The sequence below is a fragment of the Podarcis gaigeae genome (assembly GCF_964106915.1).
Source record: "Podarcis gaigeae genome assembly, chromosome: 7".
Lineage (NCBI taxonomy): Eukaryota > Metazoa > Chordata > Lepidosauria > Squamata > Lacertidae > Podarcis > Podarcis gaigeae.
The window spans coordinates 86,942,892-86,964,854 of NC_139683.1; the positions used below are offsets into that span (position 1 = coordinate 86,942,892).

At 43.9% G+C, this 21,963-nt stretch overlaps 1 protein-coding gene and 1 pseudogene across 12 annotated transcripts in view; both read right to left on the reverse strand.

Moving 5' to 3' along the window:
- The window catches only part of LOC310849389 (protocadherin beta-16 pseudogene), a 227,134-nt pseudogene that overhangs the window by 132,278 nt on the left and 72,893 nt on the right, over nucleotides 1-21,963 (reverse strand). The gene's annotated exons all lie outside the window — the stretch shown is intronic.
- Nucleotides 1-21,963, reverse strand: part of LOC310848848 (protocadherin alpha-C2-like) — a 198,538-nt gene that overhangs the window by 46,925 nt on the left and 129,650 nt on the right. Inside the window, exon 1 of one of the 11 annotated variants that reach the window (XM_083748394.1) lies at nucleotides 6,258-9,039. The exons of 9 other annotated variants lie outside the window; for them this stretch is intronic. In XM_083748394.1, the coding sequence (XP_083604520.1) occupies nucleotides 6,258-8,771 (2,514 nt within the window). In that variant the 5' untranslated portion in view covers nucleotides 8,772-9,039. Of the gene's footprint in view, nucleotides 1-6,257; nucleotides 9,040-21,963 lie in introns of those variants that run through there. One more of the 11 variants, XM_083748385.1, reaches the window with a different exon arrangement.

Sequence of the window (21,963 nt, forward strand, 5' to 3'; positions counted from 1 at the left end):
GGGCATCCAGATTTTGGGGGGGGGGGGCATTACAAACCTTTGAACAAGCATAAAGGACCACCCATTAGTCGCTTCAGGTGTCTTGAAATATCATATATTTTTGCTCAGGCTTTCCTTGATCCATAAGATTGAACCCTCTTATTACTGAATTCATGTTTTTATTCCTGTTTGTCTGGCTTTTGTGTTGTCAATTTGCTTTTATGACACTCTCTTGTTGTTTTTATGCTGTATTTTTGTATACTGCTTAGAGATTTTTAAATACCAAGCAGTCTGCAAATGTGTTTAAATAAATCAATCAGTATGCCTGGTTCTATGACTCAACGTGCAATCCTTAACCCACATGCCTGGGAATGAAGCCCCATTGAATTCAATGGAACTTACTTCTGAGCAGACATATAGGATTGCACTGTAAAGGGCAATAGAAATTCTCTGATGGCTTCCATTTGTGTTGCCTCAAACCCTAATCATCAGATCTACAAACAATCACATTTGCAGGGGGAAAATGAAGGCTGCAATAACGTAGCTGAATCCTGCCAACTATTAACTCTTGCAAGCATAAAACTGGGATAGCTCACTTGGTAGAGCATGAGGCTCTTAATCTCAGGGTCATGTTGGTCAAAATATTCCAGCATTGCAGGGGGCTGGACTAGATGACCCTCATGGTCCTTTCCAATTTTTAAAACGTGTGTGTGTGTGTAAGAGACAGAGGGGGGGTTCATCTGCACAAGCCTTTACTGTGGATTAACTTGAGTCTCTCACAATCTTCCAGTAAGCCATTCTCAAGTGCATTGGTAGATATCTATAAGTACCTGCATTTTGTAGGGTGAAACTGGCAGCTACTGCCTTGCTCCCAGATCCACAAACAGTTTTCCATAGGGATCACATGGTGAGAAGAGGACTGACAAGCACCCCTTATCCTTCATCCCTTCCCTTGCCCTCATTTCAGTTCAGGGCAGACTTCTCCTGCCTTTTGCCAGGGGTTATCTGAGGCCACTGCCACTCCCTGTTTCTTTCTTTTGAGCAGTCATTCTCATTCCTTTCCTTGCTCACCAGTAGCTGTAGTTAGTCAGGAAAGTAGCCCAGCCTTCACCCTAGCCAAAACAAGACCTCCTGCCATTACTTTCTGATTCCAGTGCCACTGATATCAACCTCCTATCTTCCTCCTACACACACTCTGATCAGATGGGAGAGCAGATGCTATAAAACCGCTGGAGAAATTTGCGAGCACAACAGAGCAATTGAAATGCATCACTAGATTCTATCCCTCAGCTTCAGAAGTCTTGCTGCAGAGTTCCCATTATTGTTGTTTGAGTTTCAACCAAGAAACAGCCCCCAGGTGGCTCACAAAAGGTAACACACAAATACTAAATTCAAGGGGGAAAGTGCGTACAGTCAGTGATTATTCAGAAAACATCAAATGTGTTGGCCCTTCCTATCTCAATGCCTCTCAAAGCATTCAAAATGGTGGTACCCAAACAGACGTTGCTTTTGTTAGGCAAAGGTTTAGCATGCCAACTGACCAATAGCAACACCCTACAATGCATCTCTGCTGAAGGCACAGCTTTGAAGCTAAGTGTCACTCTGGTGAAAGGGCTTTTTGCAGCAGACAAGGCAGACTGAGAGGCTCAACAGATGACGAAGGTGAAAATCCAGCTCATAAGACATCTGTGGCCAGAAGGATTCCAGCACTTCCCTCGTCAGGGAAGAAAGAGAAGTATTCAGACAGTCAAGGAATGGCACATATTTTCTGAAAAGGTTATGTTAAAAGCCCAATGGTAAAATAAGATTTCTTCCCTTCTCCTGCAAGACAGCAATTGCAAATGCTGGCTTTAATCTCACAGTGGGTCAGCAGTGAAGCCAAGACGGCTTGCCAGGCTTGTTGTTCCCCTTAGGTGATTATCCTGCCCTGACTGCCCTGTTCATCCAGCAGTGATGAATTATAACACTAGACATTCATTAAATCCTGTGCCTTGATCCTTTGCCTCTGCAGTGCCACCAACAATCTCTCTGCTGCCTGCTGGCTATTGCGCTACTAATGCTGCTGAAATGACCCCAGAGCATTCTTTTTTTTCACTGCACACAACAAAGTTTGTCTATTTAAAACAGTCATTTGCAGACAGACAAAACACTTTTAATAGTCACAGTTAGCATCTGCTTTTCAGAAGCTACTAAATTACAAGCTAGAAATGCACGCCCAGGTGGACAGTTCACCAGGAAATGACTCCTTTGGTTCTGGAACACTCTGGCCAGATCAATGTCTAGGTTGTGTGACACTTTTCCATATTTTTATTCATAGTTCCATTCCATTTCCACAGTAATATGCATTTTTAAAGAATCATTTCTAAATACCTATTTAAACAGTATTGTGCTGTTTAAATACATGTACAAATGCATATTTAAATGTGTATTTTCTGGCAAAATAGGTATTTAAAAGCACATTTTGATAATTTAGACTGCTGAGAACTACATCTCAAAATCTGAAGAAGCGCAAAATCCCCCACATATTCAGGTTCCTATCTGCACATTACTCCAAGAGGTGTGTGGATCATGTCATTTTGTGTTGGAATTTGCAAGGACTGAATTCCTCAAGAATTCTTAGATTAGAAGGAAAGTGCTTCCTCTGTTCCCCCATGTTTAGCATAAATTGTCCTGCCTCCCTTGGCCAAATCAAAAGTAAAAAATAAAATTAAAAATGAGCAGAGACTTCAGTTGGGGGGGGAGATTATTTAGCCCCTTTCCCTAGCACTTTTTGTTTGTTGCTTCTGCGCAAAGTCTTCTCTGTAATTTGGCTTGTCTTCCTGCCTCTCCCCACTACCACACATATCCTGCTTGGGAACTGTCCTATGAGTACTTAGTGGGGAAAGATTTATTTGCAAATTCAGGAAAGGAGGGCATGATGAAATTGCCTGGGAGCAAAAAGAAAGTCTGTTTTTTGGCTGCGCTAATAGTTGCCTTCTGCCTGCATCCTACTCTGGGTTTGTCTCCATCACAGATTTGACGGGGGAGGAGCAGCTAGATATTTTTAGCAGAGAATTCTCAGCACCATCATCAAACAACAATTCCAGGGATTCTTAGTGAGAAGCCACTGTAGCTAAACTGGTATAAAGCAGATATAGGTTTGTAGTACAGATATATGTTATCTCTGTCTCATATGGACTCCTGTCTTGGCAAAACACATTTATCACAAAACTGCAAGGCAACCCAAGGACTTCCAATCTCTGCTCTAAGCTTCAGTAGCCCATCACTTGCATTCCATCAAGGCTTTTCTTAAAAACCTTTAAAGGAGATACCCATAACCTCCAGGAAATGCTTTCCATTATGAAACTGCAGTTACAATAAACAAGATTCTCTATTGTTTTATCTAAATCTAGCTTCCATTTCCTGCTGATGCACTGAACAGCTTCAGTATTGCCCCCCCTCCCAACAGCTCACCTTCCAATTATCCAGGTCGCTAAGGCTTTCTGGGAAAAACTGAACACAGGTGCCATGCTGGAAGCTACTGAGGTGTGCTCAGCACTTTTTGGAAAATTGACCTTGATTTGGATTGCTGATCGTGTAAAACTCTGACACACACAGAGGTGGAACAAGAGAAGGCAGAATGAAAAAACAAAGTATCATTCCTAAAATGCTCCCATTAAAACTAGGCTTTATTTTACCCGGGTAAAAGACACAGTTTCACACACACACACACACACACCACATTTGCATACACACATACACAGACTGGGAGCCTCAATGGACTCCTCTACCTGGGGCAAAAAACTTGGCTAGCCGCCCCCCTCCCCCCCCCCCCCGATATGGCTCTGATAGAAACTTAGGATATTGTAATGGTCACATCCATACGGCATCCCTCTTTGTGCTGATAACATACTACAGTACCAGAAACCAACCAAGAAGTTACAGGGCAACTACAAATTCTCTACTTTAAACAAAACTTCCCCTCTTTTACGCCACTATACTATTAATGACATCATGGAAAGTGCTAGTAAATTCCCAGGCAATAAGCAAGTGGATAATTTAGTGCTGTTTTAAAGGTAAGGAAAGTTCCCAGACTTGTCTCTGATTGATGTATTTTATTCCTAAATGGATGGGGTTTTTTACAAAACATGTAAGAAAATGCAAAACTGGATTGTAAAATCTTTAGAACCAAACTAGATGAGATATCAGTATACTCATGATCATGTATCCGAGTTGGTACTATTGGTAGTGGTAGGTTAAAGTTAAAAACAGCAAGATATAGAGGGTGATCAGACTGGGCCTGGAACTAGGAAGGGGGTGGGGAATTACCCTTTTTATTCTCTCCTCTCTGTCTCTCTCTCTGTCTCTCTCTCACACCCACCCCTGCTATTTGCCCTAAAGATGGAAAATACCAAGGGCATTCCACTGTTTTCAATGAAACTTTCAAACTTTGACATTATGACTTAAATCCGACTTTTTGTATGCAGTCTGATATGCAGGAAGAATTCACTTCAGTGACCAGGATAGGTAATCAAACACCGAAAAATACATTGCAGGAATAGCACCCACCCTTCAAGTGACTTGGGGAAATTCTTGCCCTTGTGGGAGCTCCGTGTATATACTGGAGGCTTCACATGAGCACACTGCCTGTACATTTAAGTTTTTATTAATGCAGTGAAGAGCAGATGGGGGGGGGGGATTTTCATCAGGAAACTGACGTGGAGAGAATTTTAAGCAATAGGAGTTCCAATCTTGCATCTTCACTGCCTCATTTAGCCAGATCTTTACTTTCAGTAAACTTGTTTAGGTTTGTGGCACCAAAAATCCATACTGCTGTTCAGCAAGTATTTTATCTGGACTGAGGTCAAACAAATAAATTATACCTATTGATTCATTTCAGAAATGCAGAAATTATCAAGCTGACATAGTAGCCTCAATAGGTTGTCCATCAAACCAAGCACATTAAAAGCTGTCCAGGGCATAATCCAGACTATTTTCTCAGCACAGATTATGCTAATTTTCTATTTAAGGTTGTTGTTTTTTTTCCCTTTTAAGTAACATAGCCTTTTTCAAGTGAGTAAGTGATTGTTGGAGAAAATTTACATTGAAACAATTTCAATAGGGCTTTCTATAGGAAGTTTTGGGGTTTTTTTTACTATTTAACTTATTTAACTTGTTTTCTGAATACTGAAAGAACTGGCTGTCCAACTTTGTTTTTGCTGTACTACTCTTATTTTCAGCAAAGCATATCTGCATAATTTTACCAAAATACTGAAACCGAGTATGTTTTGTTTCCTACTTCTGAAGTCCATTTGGAGACAGTGTGACTGCTTTCACAATACAGCTTTAAATGGTACCTGGGAAAAACACCCAGTATTGTACTGCTGTGCTGCAGGTGCCATAAAACTGGAATGATATATAGGATCCTTTACAACCTACTAAGTGTTAGTATTGTTTACTAATAAATAAATAAATTAAATAAAGTGTATCACTAGAAGAGAGCATGATTGGGTAATGAAGAGGCCATAGGTACTAAACAAGTACATTGGGGGTTACAGAGTAATGTACTGCAACAGCACAGCAAAAACTGGGTCAACATACTGAATTATGTCACTAGACTTTCAGAGAAATGGGGAGGTAGGACAGGAGGACAGGAAGAAGAGGCAACACCATGTGAGAAGTAAAACACTGTGTTACCAGTTTAATCTATTCATATCTGCTCAGAAATAAGTCCCACTGAGATCAATGGTGGGATTGTAGCTTAAGAATGTTTTATATGTTCTCAGCCGCCTGGAAAACATACAGCCAAGTGTATCTTAATATGGTGATCCAGAAGATGGAACATAATTACAAAGTCTTGTAGGCTGCAAACCAATACCCTGGGAGTAAGCCCCACTGGACGCAGTACTTCGAAGGAAACATGCATCACCTGAACATCATTTCAAGCATATGGTTTCTCAGACCTTCTTATGCTTCTTTTATGTGTATTTTGTGCTATCATATAATCTGCTAGAGTGGACTTTCTCCTACATGTAAAAGGTGGTAGAACACCCTGATACTTTGATCAGGAAGATAAAAACCCTTTAAAAACAAAGTGCTGCACAGATATAATACACCTGAGCTAGCAGAGCAGAAGGAATCAAAAGCCTCCAATTTTGTTGGGGGGGGGATGAATGCCATGCCTCACCATTCCTTTAACCCACTCTTGTTTCCTATCAATATCCTGAGCATTAAGCATGTAAAAGACCACTGGTTAAATTCAAAGCCTGTTCAGGTCATTTTATCCATTCAGTCCTCACCTCATTTGGAGTGATGGGCTCACTTTTAAGTATGATCAGGTTCTGTGCGCTCTGGCCACTCTGCCCAGTCAGATGTCTCTCAGTCATCCCAGCCTGGGAGTGGATTCCTGCTGGGACCCCGGTGTTGTAAAACATGAAAGTATCACTTCCTGAGCCTGCAGTCAGACAAGCTTTATAGCAGTAGGTCTTGGAAAGAGATCCATTGCCCCGCACTTCAACAAAATGGGGCTGGACTTTTAAACCATTTGACATTCTGGTGTCAAGGTTGTTATTTGCCTGCTTATACATTTCAACCGGGCACCTTTCTCTGCGCGTCCCACAGAACCCACCACAACAGGAGCTCATGTGCACACTGTGTTTCTGGCACTTGATTACAGCGAGGACAATGATTGTCAAGAGAAATATAAATGAGACAGAGCTCAGAGCAACAATGAGATAAAGGGTGATCTCAGAGTAACTTCTAGAGCTTTTTACGTGCCTTCTGGTGTCGGGAATGATTTTGGAAATCCTGTCCACAATGGCAACTATGATTGACACGGAGGAAGACAAGGGTGGCTTTCCATTGTCTCTCACTACAACAGTAAGGTTGAAGGTGGTCACAGTGTCCTCCGGCAGTTTTCGAGTAGTCCTAACTTCTCCACTGTGAAGTGCCACTCTAAAGAAGTCTGGAGCTGAAGACTGGGCCAGGTGAAAGAAGAGCCATGCATTTTGCCCAGAGTCTGCATCAATGGCTATGACTTTGGTCACCAAGTATCCAGTGTTGGCTGAGCGAGGGATCATCTCCATAGCTGCTGAGGCATTAACTGGGGCAGGATACAGAATCTGTGGTGCATGGTCATTCTGGTCCACCACATAGATGTTCACTGTGGCTGTGCTACTGAGTGGTGGCACCCCCGAGTCTTGGGCCTGCACAACAACCTGGAACTCCCTCAGCTGTTCATAGTCAAAGGAAGTAACAGCATAAATGTCACCAGTGTCAGGTTTAATGGAGACATAGGAGGCCACAGGGAGCCCTTGAATCTCTCTGTTCAGCAGAGAGTAGGAAATGAGGGCATTTTCATTGGCATCAAGGTCAACAGCCTTGGCAGTGCAGAGGGAAACCCCTGGAGCATTGTTTTCAGGGATGTAAACAGAGTAAGCGGATTCTTCAAACCGTGGTGGGTTGTCATTGATATCAGAGATGTCCACCTGGATGACTTTGTGAGATGTTAAGGGAGGAATCCCTGCATCTGCAGCAGTGATGGTAATATTGTAGGCAGCAGCCCTTTCGCGGTCGAGAACGCCCTGAGTCACCAGGGTGTAAGAGTTTTTGAAGGAATTAAGTTTGAAAGGGAGGTTGGCAGCAATGCTCAAGCTGACTTGCCTGTTCTGGCCAGAGTCCTGGTCAGTGACGCTCATTAAGGCCACCACGGTGTCTGGGGGGGCATCCTCAGAGACTGGGCTGTACAAGGAAGTCAGCACAACCTCAGGGGCATTATCATTGGCATCCACAATGTGGACTAGCACCTTGCAGTGCCCAGCCATGGGGACGGGCCCCCTATCAGTGGCTTGTACATAGATCTCATAGGAGGAGGCTTCCTCGTAGTCCAGCGTCCCGTTAACCCTCACCTCTCCCGACACTGGGTCCACGCTGAAGAGCTGGCGCACTTTCTCCGGGGTGTAGCTGCTGAAGGAATAGCGCACGTCGCCGTTGGAGCCCTCGTCCGGGTCGGAGGCGTTCAGCCTTGCCACCAGCGTGCCTGGCGCCACATTCTCCATTAAAGTCGCCGTGTAGGTGCCGCGGTCGAACTCCGGCGAGTTGTCGTTGGTGTCCAAGACCCGCACGGAGATCTGGGCCGTGGCGGACTTGGCCGGGTCGCCTCCGTCGACGGCGGTCAGCACCAGCTGCTGGCGGGCGCTCTGCTCGCGGTCGAGGGGCTGCAGCAGCACCAGCTCCAGGAGTTTGCTGCCGCGCTCGAAGTCCCCCAGGCCCAGCCCGAAGTGCTCGCTGGGGCTGAGGCGGTAGCTCTGCACCGAGTTGGAGCCCACGTCGGGGTCGTCGGCGCCCTCGATGGGGAAGCGGGCGCCCGGCAGCGCGGACTCGCTGACGTCCAGCCGGTACTCCTGGCGGGGGAAACGGGGCGCATGGTCGTTGATGTCCAGCACCTCCACCTCCACGCCGTGCACCTCGACGGGCTGCTCGATCACCAGCTCCAGGCTGAGGAAGCACGACGGGCTGAGCTCGCACAACGCCTCCCGGTCCACGCGCTCCTTCACCACCAGCAGCCCGCGGCCCACGTCCAGCGCCAAGTACTGCCGACCGCTGCCCGACGTCAGCCGGGCGCCCCTCGACGCCAGCTGCCGGGGCTCCAGCGCCAGGTCTTCCGCCACGCTGCCCACCACGGCGCCCCGCGGCACCTCCTCCTGCACTGCGTAGCGGAGCTGCCCGACGGCGGGACCCAGGCACAGCAGCAGCAGCAGCCAGGAGCCCAGGGCCTCCGCCTCGCGGCCGCGCCGGGAACCGGGCGGTGTCATGGCAGGTCCGGGAAGGGAGGCCCCGGGCAGGCGCACGCTCAGCCTCCCGGCAGCAGCGGCAGCGGCAGGAGGGTCATGCAGGCGGCTAGCAGGCACCGCCAGGAGCCCCCGGCGCGGCCACTGCGCCCCTCCTCCGCTCCGGGGCCGCCCAGCCCCTCATGTCGCCCAGTCTCCAGCTCTGGCCCGCTCTGCGATGGCCCCGTCTCCTCCGACGACAGACAGGCTGTTCCACTCCTCCTCCTCCTCCTCTTGCTCTTCCTCCCCCGCCGGCTGACGCGCCTGCTCCTCCGCGCTCCGGGGAGGGGCGGGTTCGGCGCTCGGCTGGCTCCGTTTCAGCACCTGGGCGAGGAACAGCGACCTCGAGGCGGGCGGGCCGCCAGCCAGGAGCGACGCGGCGAGGAAGAAGCAAGGGTAGGTAGGGCCAAGGAGGCGTCGGCGGGGCAGTCGAGGGTGGGTGCTGGGGGGCGGGAAACAGGGGCGCAGCTATGCAGGCCGGCTGCCCCACTCACTCACTCACTCACTCACTCACTCACTCACTCACTCACTCACCCTGCTTCTCAACAAACACGGGGCAGGCGCCACGCAGCACACCGGGGGCTGCTCGATGCCTAGTCGAGCGGGGGTCCCTCTAGCCTACTTCTGCTTTCTCCACCTGGCACTGCAGATTCGGACCCAGGATATTCGCCATCCTGGCTACTTGGGAGGCTTTCAACGAAAATGCCAGGGGTTGGAACTGATCTCTTCCGCAAGCAGGGGGTGAGTTTTCCCGCCCTGGGGGCCCTTCTTCCAACTCAGAGCCTCGCTCTCATCCCAGCTCTCATCCCTCGCTCTCTTCCTCCCATTCCGATGTCAAATCCAAGGAAAGAAAAGGTGAGTCCTCCCACTGGCCTTCGATCAGCTCACACTCCTGTTTGCTGCAGCCACACCAAGATGTTCCTTCTTTGGTGCAGCAAACAAATCGAGGAGAAAAATCCCCACCCAAAAAAAACTAGGAAAGGAGTATGTTGATTTATATAGGTGGGTTCAAGATCCCTAAGGCTCCAGGAAGTAATGAAAGAGAAAAATAAGCAATCAAAATGCAGGAAGAGGGATACTCGATTTATAAACAACATTAACACACCTCTTCCAATCTTATCAATTTCAAGCTTACTAGCAAATGAAAAGATGATCTATACTTTTACCGGGGAAGGGAGTGCCATAGTTGTGACACAGCCCCTCTAGAGGCTTTCAGTCTTAGACATCTTGATGTCTAGAAAAGGCTTCCCTGCAGGTCCTTTTTCTTGCTTTTCCAAAACTCCCCCTTCACATTGCTTTTCCTTCCTCAGTTCCCTCATATACCAAAACTGGTATGTGCAATCCAACTTCTGGAATCTCACCACACAACTTGTGACTCGCCAAGCCAAACCCAGGTTACTAGCTATATTTCTTTGACAAACCTCCTGTTTTTGCTACTTGCCTAGGGCTGGAGGAAGGAGAAAGTGTGTCTAATATCTGGCAGCCCACAGGTTGGCGGACTATGTATGGCTTGGTGAGCCACAATTGGGCAGATCCAGACTCTGTTTTTCCTTAAATTAAATCACAAGCTTTTAAGACAGCATTCATTATAAAACTGCAAATGAATGATAGTCTTTCAGTAATAATAATGAAAATGAGGAGTCTGGGAAGTAACAGTATTTCTCTGTATATGCCAATGATTGTCTCTTATTAAATTTGGATTCATTGTGTGCAACACAAACTCTGGACTTCAAAATAAAATTAACCATCCTGCTTTCTTTATTCGTATCAGAAATATTGCCCTATGCATGTGTGCATGCAGAATCACCCTATGCAGAAAATCTTGTTACAAAGAATACAGTTTCTATAATAATAGCATTGGTAGTTAATAGTATTGGTTTTGAGATTCATTTGAAAAATTACACAATTCCAAGAACAATTACAAAAAGATAATTACTCCCCCCTCCAAATCCTTGTATCTTATGCCATAGTTCATACATGTTTTGAGTACCAGTAATTTCCTGCTGTTTCCTTCTCCTCCTCCCCATTTCTATTTTGTGGGATAAGTCAGGAGAAACAGTATGAAGAGCTAACCCTTCAAGGCACATAGTTTCCCAATGTCTATCCTATGCAAGGAATAGTTGCATGCATTTCTTGTGTCAACAGAGACTATGGCTTAGTTATTACTAGGGTTGTAAACTAATGTCTAGGCTGCACTACTTTGGACAGTATTTGGGGGTTCACATCATTAAATGCTCTCCAATTTTCAAAACCACCACATGCAGAAAACTAGCATATCAGTGAGTACTATTCTAGCCTGGCCTTTTTCTGACATCTACTTTTTTCTGTGTGTAAGCATTACATTTAAAACAAAACAAAACTGAGGAGCATTCCGTAATGTCAGCCCCACTTGTAAAATGAACTGATACACCTTAGACAGAGGTTTACCATCCTGGAATCCGTCAGAAAGAAGGGTGGAATATAAATTCAATCTATCAATAATGCTGGGAGTAGACCTACGTTTTCCCCATACTGTTGAATTCAAAAGGTTCCAAATACTTTGAGCAGAATCTGTATAATCATAGCATTTATTGCTTTTATTTCATTTTGGATGTTTTGTTGTTGTTACAATGTTGTATGATGTCTTGGAATGAGTCATCCTTAAAGGTAGAGTATAACTATATTATACAAACTTGTGGGTTGGAATACAGATGTCTTTACAGAGGCATTGTGGACTCTCCTTACGCTGTATGGAATTGCACTGCTGATAATCTCCTCATAAAGCTTCTGTTTCTCCCCCTTTCTAAATATATTTCTAAGCCTCTCCTGAGCCTGCATATATTTCTTGTTCCAGTTCTGCATCAGACATTTTGTTTCATGCTTCAATCCTCTTTTATGCCTGACTTGCTTGTTTACATATTTCTTCCTCATTTGAAGCTATTGGCCTCGGTTTGTCATATCGGGCATCTTTATTAAATTGATCATTGGTACTAATATGTACTCTCCCCCTCATGCCATGCCTCAGTTCAGTGCAAAACTAATCTCATCTCTGATGTAAATTGAAGTCGCTTAGGCGTGTGGAGGTGGTGGCCATGTGTGTGTAATACAGCTGTTTTGCAATAAAACTTGTCAACCAATCATTTAAAAAATCCTGACTACATTTAGATTGTATATTCTTTGATTTTCAGATATTGCTGACTTTGCCATTGTTTCAGAAATTAGTATATAAAATATAATAGTTCTCATCCTACATCTCTCTTTCTGTTCAACATGTCTGTGAAGCTACTGGATAAGATTTGGATTTAGGTGGATTTAACTGGAGAGTAAGGTCACAATGAGAGATTGATGGAATTTGAGCTGCCCAACTGTAAGCATAACCAGTAGCCTAGAAAAGATCTCACAGCTATCTAGACCACGTCCTTATGCAGTTAACATCTAAACCTTGTTGTCACTGAGGTGGCAAAGCTGTGACTAGGCTCTACTCCTTTGGTTGCGTTGTTCTGTTTTTAAATTTGAGACTCACTTGACTAAACCTTCCTCCATACAGCAGCAACAAGAAATCCCTGCAAATGAAAAGCAAGCATGCCAAGTGAGTAAGTTAGACTAGAATCCTTATCCCTAATATTTAATTTTGTGTGAGGGTGGATTTTGTTTTATATGGAGGAGCATTCCTTCAAATGAGCCCCAAGCCAGCTCTCTGCAGTAGTACAGCCCAGGCACAGCTTGGCCAACACAGGTCTCCCCCCCCCTTCCCCCCTCCCCTTACTTATTCTCTGGCTATTCTGAGGACTAAATGTAGACAAATTAATTGAAGCTGAATGCAGACAAGACAGAGGTAATGATGGTTGGCAGAGGGGATAAGGACACTCATTAGAGAGGATGTTCAGCCTCCCCAGGTCACACAGGTTCATAGCTATAGAGTGCTCTAGGGGTTGCCATTGCACCTGAATGTTCAGATTGTAAGAATGCTTTTGGAAAGGGTTGTGTACCCTAGACAGTTCAGAATTTGAAGAAGAATGGCTTTTTCCCCAGTCGGAACTCACTGGAACTCAGTTCCTGCACCTCTTGGGTGAGCGCCATTGCCATTATAAGAGAACAAGGGTGAGCTCCAGCACTTCTTCTTCTTCTTCTTTTTTTAATAGTAATACAGTGGTACCTCGGGTTAAGAACTTAATTCATTCTGGAGGTCCGTTCTTAACCTGAAACTGCCACTGTGCGATTTCTGTTCTCATCCTGAAGCAAAGTTCTTAACCCGAGGTATTATTTCTGGGTTAGCAGAGTCTGTAACCTGAAGCGTCTGTAACCCAAGGTACCACTGTAGTAATAAAAAAGTATTGCAAAAATAAATATTCCTAAACTCAAGTGATCTTCTAAGGTGTGGAGTTCCATAACCTGGGAATTATCTCTGATTTTTGCTGATGTTCGAATTCTATCCCAGGAGAATATTCCCATGTAGATTGAAACCTAGTTATGAAGTGCTTATAGTTATAGTCCTGCTTATATGAACCGGCTCGCAGTCAGTATTCCCCTGTGCTACTTAAAAGCATTTGACCCCCTAAATTGTGCATATATCTTTATGAATATAGTTCTCATTGCGATGGTGAGCCTGTGTCTGAGCTACACCAGCTTCAGACTACGGGCTCACAAAAGGCCTGCAAGCTGCAATCCTTTCCCACTAGAGCCATGGGAGTTTTGTTACTGACTTCAGTAATATTAATATTCCACCTCTGTAATCAGAAGATGTCAGTTCTGGTTAAAACTGGCTTCTATTAAGTACTTGGGAAGCTGAAATTATGAGCTGGTTCTTGTGCATTATGTTTTGATGGATTGTTAAAGCCCAAATTACTTATTTCCACTGCTGGAGGTCATGTTGTGCTTTTGGACAGCCCTGTAGCTGGCCAGTGTGCTGCCAACGCCATTTATTCTTTACCAATTTGTTTGTTGATTTATCTTGCATTTGCCTCCATAAATAAAATCTTGGTCCTTTCTACAGGGTGAGAAATGTTCTGTATTAATTTCTTTAAAACGAGTACAGTAATTTTCCCATAGCAATTCCTCTCCCTTTTCAACCCTTATGGTTGCAATGCTAATATAATTTCCATATCATCCATGGTTCTTGATATCTAGTAGAATTTAATAATTCCTTAAAACATTTTTCAGCTTACAAAAAGTACAAGACTCCTTCCTGACAAGCAAATAATAGTAATAATCAGTCACTTTGTAGCTGTTCCCCTCTATTTCATGACTGATTTTATCCTTTGATTCTGCTTTCAACAATGATATATGTTAGATGTCATAAACTTACTAGGCAGGCCACCTATCTCCAACCTAACAACCTTATAGGGTTGTTGTAAAATTACCAAAGAAATGTGTTTTTGTTGTTGTTGCATTGTTGGATACCAATGAGACCATATAAATGCTAACTGGTGGTAGTGGCTCTTCTTATTTACTTTTAAAATCTCTACAACATAGACGGCTATCATGAGGCCCATGTAGAACCCAATTTCTAGTTGGGCAAGAATAAATAATGCAGACAGATGTAGATTCAGATAATGATTTTGTTCATCTTCTAACAATTCTCACTGTTTAGGTGACCTTAAGCTTTTGCCATCCAATAGAAGCATTATTCATGCAGAGAATGATGGCGCCAAGGAAATGCAGAAGTGTATACAGTTATAGAAACTCACACGGGTATTGGGGATGGCAAGAAACAGGTTGACTCCTTCAGAATTTAGCACAGTTTTGAGGGCAGTAGATGCATATACAATGTTCACATTTGCAGTTACCTACATAAACCTTGGTAAGTGAGGGAAGGGATTGGCAGTGTGTGTGTGTGTGTGTGTGTGTGTGTGTGTGTGTGTAAGAGAGAGACTTAGGCCTGATTCATAAGTACCGATAGCAAGGTTGCATCCACCAATAGTTATATTATCATGGTGAAGGATGTTTATCAATAATGGGAATGATCCTGTTTTTGCTTCCCCTCCCCCCATCATTTAGAACATTTTTCATGCCAGCATCTGTGGACCCCAGAGAACTCTGGCATGAAAATGTTAGATATAAAGCAATTTATACAGTTGCAGCAGCAACCTGGACAATGCAGCTATGACACAATGGCTTGGGCAGCAACCCTGCTGCTACTGGTTCGTGTGAATCAGGTTTAAGATGTGACTATTGCTGGAATTGATGCTGGACAGTAAATAGCCTTTGGCTGTGTATGTTACAGGCTATTAGAAATTCTACTCGAAGGCATCACCATTAAGTGTTTAATTGTACCATCAATCGATTTTTTGCTTCCTCATTTAGTGACAGATATTTTTTAACCTGGTTTTCCACTGCCAAAAGAGCACTGCCAGGCATATATAGGTTTTGAGCCCACATGCCGATCATCCTTCCTTCTGCCAAAACAGAACTAAGCTTTTTCAGCTGTTTCCATAGAAAAGCAAATTTCATTTTTTCCAGCGATCAAATTTAAGACCTTTCCTTGAGGGAATCTTCCAAAGCTATTTCAACTTGACTTTAATGAATATTATTTTGGGATGGGACATTACTTGCTCAGAAATTCAAACCTTGGACTACTATCACAGTCTCAGAAAGCATGGGCAGAAAATGAAATCTCTGTAAGTGAAAAGAGAGCTATAGGAGAAGCTGGTGTGGGTTAGAATGCAGGCATCATCATAAAAGCACGGAGAAATCCTGGGGGAATTGTTGTGAGCCTCCTCCTGTTGAAATTGCTGTCTTGCCATTTTCTGTCAAACATGTGGCTGCACTAGGAAGACTATGAGGGTGACAAGTGCAATCTAGTATTGCTTACCAATTTGTATCAGCCACTTCAAGACTAAGCCCATCAAACTAGACATGCCACACAACACTATGAAACTAGCAATTGTGTTAATGTCTCTCTTTTTTGAAGTAAATAGCAGGCATGGGAGGGAAGGTGATCTAGGTCAGGGATCAGCAGGGAAGGCTTTGCCATTGGTTGGATCCCAGTCTGGATCTAGCTCATGCTCCTACCATCTCCCATTATTGGTGCCTCTAAATCTAGAAAAACAAAACCATGCTTGCAATGGGCAGCTGAATTAATGGTGTCATTGTTTGGTCTGGCCTTCAACAGAGAATAACTGAATTTAGTGAGACGTAATTCTCAATAGGATTGTATTATAAAATTATATTATTTTTATTATTTATAAAATAATATTTGTATACCTCTCTTCATGAAAAAATATCAAAGCAGCTTACAACAGGTTCACATAAAAACATTTGAAACCATGTAAAAGATTAAAATCGGAGGTCAACTATTACAGATAGAAACTTTAACTTATCTCAGAATAAGTCCTATTTTGCCTAGGCTTTTAAAAGCTATTTTTTTTGTTCATTTGAATTTCCCCAGCTCTTGTTTTCATATGCCTTTATACTATTGTTTTACTGGGTTTGTGTTGCATTTTTATTTTAATGAGCCTGATGAGCATGGGACGATGCAGTGAACAGCAAAAGCTCAGATCAAGACAAGCAGAAAATAGCCTGTTTCCATGGTTCTGCCCTTGAAATATTAGTCCTTCTCCTTAAAAAAAGCCCCTAAAGCTTTATGTCAAATGGCGAAACCTGGCAATCCTACCACCACCCTAATAGTACACTCTCAATCCACACTCTCCATCCATTTCTATGTCACCTAATGGGTTTTGCTCACCACCTGAGCTGTACAATAGGATGACCAAGCTTAATGTGTCAAAATGAGAAAACAACCCTAGGCTGGTTCATGGTTCATGCTGGCACCGTGTTATGCTGTGCCATTGCACCCATACAGCCGTCCTTACACTTGACCCTGAAGGCCTAAAATAAAATAAAAACTGCTGCCTCAGAAGAGAGATTTGGAGGTGTTCTTAAGCTGAGACATATACAACCCTCATGGGTTTTTAAGAACCTACACTGAAAATGAGAAACAATAGGAGCTGCAATTTGATAATTGTTACTGAAGCCTAAGAAAAACAGTTTGTAAGGTAAACACAAGGACAGAAAAATACATTTTCACTTACACCAACAAAAGAAAGGAAAGTGCAGCTACAATTCAATCAATGGGATAAGTACCATAGACTTTAATAAATTATTCAAATGCATCCAAACTTTCAGATGAACAAGCTGAACCACAGTAATCACAGTCGCCAAGGTCATGTATGAAAATTCCTCTGAAACAATATTAAGGTTATATCCAACCTTAGCCATAACTCAGAGTAAACCATCTGAAATTAATGGACACAACTCATTTAAGTTAATTAATTCCAATGGGTTTTCTCAGAATAGAATTTAGTTAGATACAGTCCTTAATGTTTTACTACAAAATTAAATTGCTCCTACAGAGAAATAAAACATGCATGTGTTAAAAACATAAGAGCGAGCTTGGCTGGACTAAACCAAAGGTCCATTTAGTCCAGAACCACAGCAACCAACCAGATACCACAAAGCAGGACAAGAAGTAAATAGCCCTTTGCTTGTTTTCTTGTATTCAGAGGGGCATTGCCTCTGAACACAAAGGTCCTAGTAAGCTAATCACCAGCATACAAGTGCTATATTAACTAGGCTGCAATCATACACACATTTTACATGGGAGCAAATCCTTGACTGAACAGGGATTCAATCTTAATTCTAAGTAAATTGGTGATAAGGGACACCTAGCTACATTAAATGAATTCAAATCTCCAGGGCCTGATGAGCTACACCCACGGGTACTATAGGAGCTTGCAGATATAATACTGGAGCCTCTGTCCATAACTTTTGAGAATTTCTGGAGAATAGGTGAAGTCCCTGCAGACTGGAGGCAGGCAAATGTCCTTATCTTCAAAAAGAAAACCCATGTAACTACCAACAGGTCAGCTTGATATCAACACCAGGAAAGGTCCTAAAATAGATAGTGAAACAGAAGGTCTGTGGACACTTAGAAAAAGATGCTGTGATTACTAAGACCCAGCATAGGTTTCTCAAAAATAAGTCATGCCAGATGAATCTCATTTCCTTTTTCTTTCTGTCTCTCTCTCTCTATATATATACACACGCACACACAAAGAGAGAGGGAGAGAGAGAGAGAGGGAGAGAGAGAGAGGGGGGGAGAGAGAGAGAGGGAGAGGGAGAGTTACAACCTTGTTGGATCATGATAATGCTATGGATGTAATATATCTTTATTTCAGTATATTTTTGTGGCAACACTGGTAAAATGTGGGCTGGACAAGATAACTGTTAGGTGGAATTGTAGCTTATTGACCAACTGAGTGCTCACTAATGGTTCCTCATCCTAGAAAAAGATGACATGTGGGGTGCTGCAGAATTCTGTCCTGGGCCTGTTGTTGTTCAATGTGTTTATAAGTGATTTATAAAAAAGCAACTGAGGGATTCTCATCAGATTTGCAGATAACACCAAACTGGGACAGGCACCTAATGCTGCAGAATACAGATTTGGGATTCAATATAACCTTCACCAATTGGAGATCTGGACCCAAACTAACAGAATGACAGCCTTTCCTCAAATACAGGGAGCAGGGACAGAAGAACCACACTCTTTATCTTTTGTGCCATCCCCCTTAACTACTTATTTTATAAAGTTTGGGAGCATTATTTGGCTAGAATTGGGGATAAGGTGGAAAGGGGTATGTAGCTTGTGGCTTTCATAAAGGAATTGCCTACCTTTTATCATCATCATTATCATCATCATCATCATCATATATTTATATGCTGCCTTCTTTCCTGGCAGGTTCATATGAGGAAACACAGTCTTTCAGAAAGCTTGAACCTAAGCTGTGTAGGGGTTTATAACTTTGAATTGCATCCAGAAACAGACTGGTAGTCAGTGGAGCAGTTCTAAGGAGTGAGCTGTGTGCTTCCTACAACCAGACCAGGTCAACAATGTCGTTTCAGCTCTTTGGGCCAGTTGAAGTTTCTGAGCACTTTTCAAAGGCAGCCCATCGCAGTAATCCAAATGGGATGTAACTAAGTCACGAGTCACTGTGGCCAAATCAGATGTCTCAAGGACAAATCAAACATCTTCCATACATTTGGACATTTGGACAACCAACCAGGATTGTGAAACTTTAACTCATCTGCTATTGACAACTGTCTATTTTACAGCCTGTTTTTAGTCTAGGAGTGTCTGGCATATTGACTGGGTTTGGATACAGGTCAGAAGGTGTGTTTGTGCAACCCAAAAAGTTCCACTGGGTTGTTCAGAAACTAAACTCATCTTTTTTCTTACATCAGATGTTTAGTTTTCTCAGGTTTGGGTGATAACCTTCCAAATGAAACTCAAGAAGAAGCCAATATGCCTGTTCCCTTCCTGAGTTTGCACAGTTTCCTTTTCCTTGCCTCTACCAATGTCATTGGTGTATCAGCTAAAAACGCAGTGATAACACTTCGCTGTCAACTTTCATTATTTCTTTGCTGACAGATATTTAAGCTAGAGAACCAGGAAACAAGATTGGAATGAAGCCCATGCAGAGGTGAGAAATAGCAAGCGCTGCAAGGAAGGACAAGCAAGAGCGGAAACTAGAGGGCTCTGCGAGATTGGGGGAGAAGAGGAGGCAAGGGACACATATAGATGCTCAATAGGAAAAGAAGTAGCTGTTAAAGGTAATCCATCAGGATGACCAAGGCTGATATAGTCCTGAAGCCAGGTCTGAACCCAGATGGGAATGAATTTAGATAGACATCCACCCAGGGTGTGAAAAATAAATGGTCTAAAGCAGGAATGTGGAACCTGCAACCATCCAGCTATTGTTGGGCTTTAACTCCCATCACCCCTGATGGACTATGGTGGATGGACAAGTGGAAGTTGGAAGACCAACAACATCTGAAGAGCCATAAATTTCCAATCCCTGTTGAAGCAGACAGGGTGAGTAGAAGTCTGTTGTTGAGGACAGTTGTGACAAGGGTGGGGGGAGGCAGAGAGGTAAATGGAAAGAGGAAGGCTTGGTCTTTTGAGCTCCTGAGGGGAGGGTTTCAGAAGGGTAGGAAAAGAGGAGGCAGACACTGTCCCCTGCAAGTCTCAAATAGCACTAAGGTAAAGGTAAAGGTACCCCTGCCCGTACGGGCCAGTCTTGACAGACTCTGGGGTTGTGCGCCCATCTCACTCAAGAGGCCGGGGGCCAGCGCTGTCCGGAGACACTTCCGGGTCACGTGGCCAGTGTGACATCGCTGCTCTGGCGAGCCAGAGCCGCACACGGAAACGCCGTTTACCTTCCCGCTGGTAAGCAGTCCCTATTTATCTACTTGCACCCGGAGGTGCTTTCGAACTGCTAGGTTGGCAGGCGCTGGGACCGAGCAGCGGGAGCGCACCCCGCCGCAGGGATTCGAACCGCCGACCTTTCGATCGGCAAGTCCTAGGCGCTGAGGCTTTAACCCACAGCGCCACCTGCGTCCCTGCACTACAATAGTCCTATTCCAGGCCAGCTGGAGCTCTGAAGAGCAGCACTCATGTTAGGCCTGGAGGGGGGGTGTTAAAAGGCAACATCTCCCTCTCTCTCTCTCTCTCTCTCTGTGTGTGTGTGTGTGTGTGTGCTATAATTAAATGTACATATTTAAATATATTATATTGCCACAGTCGCTCTGGGGACCATTTTAATTAACATTTCTTAAAAACTAAAACATTGCTTAGAATTCTTAGGCCATTAATTATAGTGACACATTTATGGATCTTAACAGCCTGCAGTTCCATGAGGAGATGCTGTGAACAAGAAACAAAGAAAATGGGACTCTCCCACCCAAAAAATGATGCTGTAAAAACTTATTCTACTTGTAGGTGTCAGATAACAAGTCCCTTGTTCAAATCATACCTTAGCCCACTTAGGCAGGCTAAAGAGCTACCAAGGTGGCCGTAGACAATTATTCTCTCACCTTTAGCTTCTCCACTACAGTACAAGGACAGAAATACTGAACTACCTTGTTGTCCTAAGGATCACTGGATAAATTATGTGAAGCACTTCCAGCACTCTAAAAAGCACTCTATAATGCTAAGCATTAGGACTGCGGTTACTAGGAGATTAAAAGAAATAATCACTCCACAGAATCTTAAAGAATGCCAAAATTTCCTATCATTTTTTGAAATTTGATGCTGCAATAATTCATTGCACTTCCGTGGCTGGGCTAAAAAATAGATGCACTTGTTATCAGAGTAGATTAATCAATAGCTATTTCCATATATGTTTAAGGGCAGCCATATAATCCAAGGTCACTCACAGCAGCACATGAGTGGTTGGCAGGGGGTACAGTTCCCAAAAAGAAGGAAGGAACTGAGCTGACAAGACTCAACACATCTGAGCTATAGGTAAAGGTAAAGGTAAAGGTACCCCTGCCCGTACGGGCCAGTCTTGACAGACTCTGGGGTTGTGCGCCCATCTCACTCAAGAGGCCAGGGGCCAGCGCTGTCCGGAGACACTTCCGGGTCACGTGGCCAGCGTGACAAGCTGCATCTGGCGAGCCAGAGCCGCACACGGAAATGCCGTTTACCTTCCCGCCGGTAAGCGGTCCCTATTTATCTACTTGCACCCGGAGGTGCTTTCGAACTGCTAGGTTGGCAGGCGCTGGGATCGAGCAGCGGGAGCGCACCCCGCCGCAGGGATTCGAACCGCCGACCTTTCGATCGGCAAGTCCTAGGTAGGCTTGCACATTTCATCTTGCAAGAGGAGGGGCCTCTGAATCATAGCTTTAAATTATGGCACCATTTCTATTTCACAGCTTATGCTTACATGAGAATAAGCCCCATTGAACTCAAACTTACTTCCAAGTAGGCATAAATAGGACAGTTATTATATTGCAACTCTCTACTTCTGGCAAATTGATCTATTTCTATGCAATGTACTAGCTCAGATTCATTTAAAAACAAAGAAAGGAGAATTATCATAGAGATGAAGCATCCCATAGGCCTTTGTGTTATATTTTTAAGGGGAAGACAAAGCATCCTTCTGAATGTGTGTATTTATTGCTGTGTACAATATAATTGAATGTAAGCATCTCAAACAAATTGCATGTGTTCTTTTTCAGTAGAGCAGTAGTTCCCAACTGGTGGTCTATGGACCCCAGAGGGTCCACATAGCCCACCCAAGGGGTCTGTAGCACCATTCACATAACAACAACTATCATAGAGAGATCAACATTTTCAAAAGTAGGGAGTCCATGACTTGGCTTTTGAAAAGCGGGGGGTTCACAGTACTTAGCTAATTAG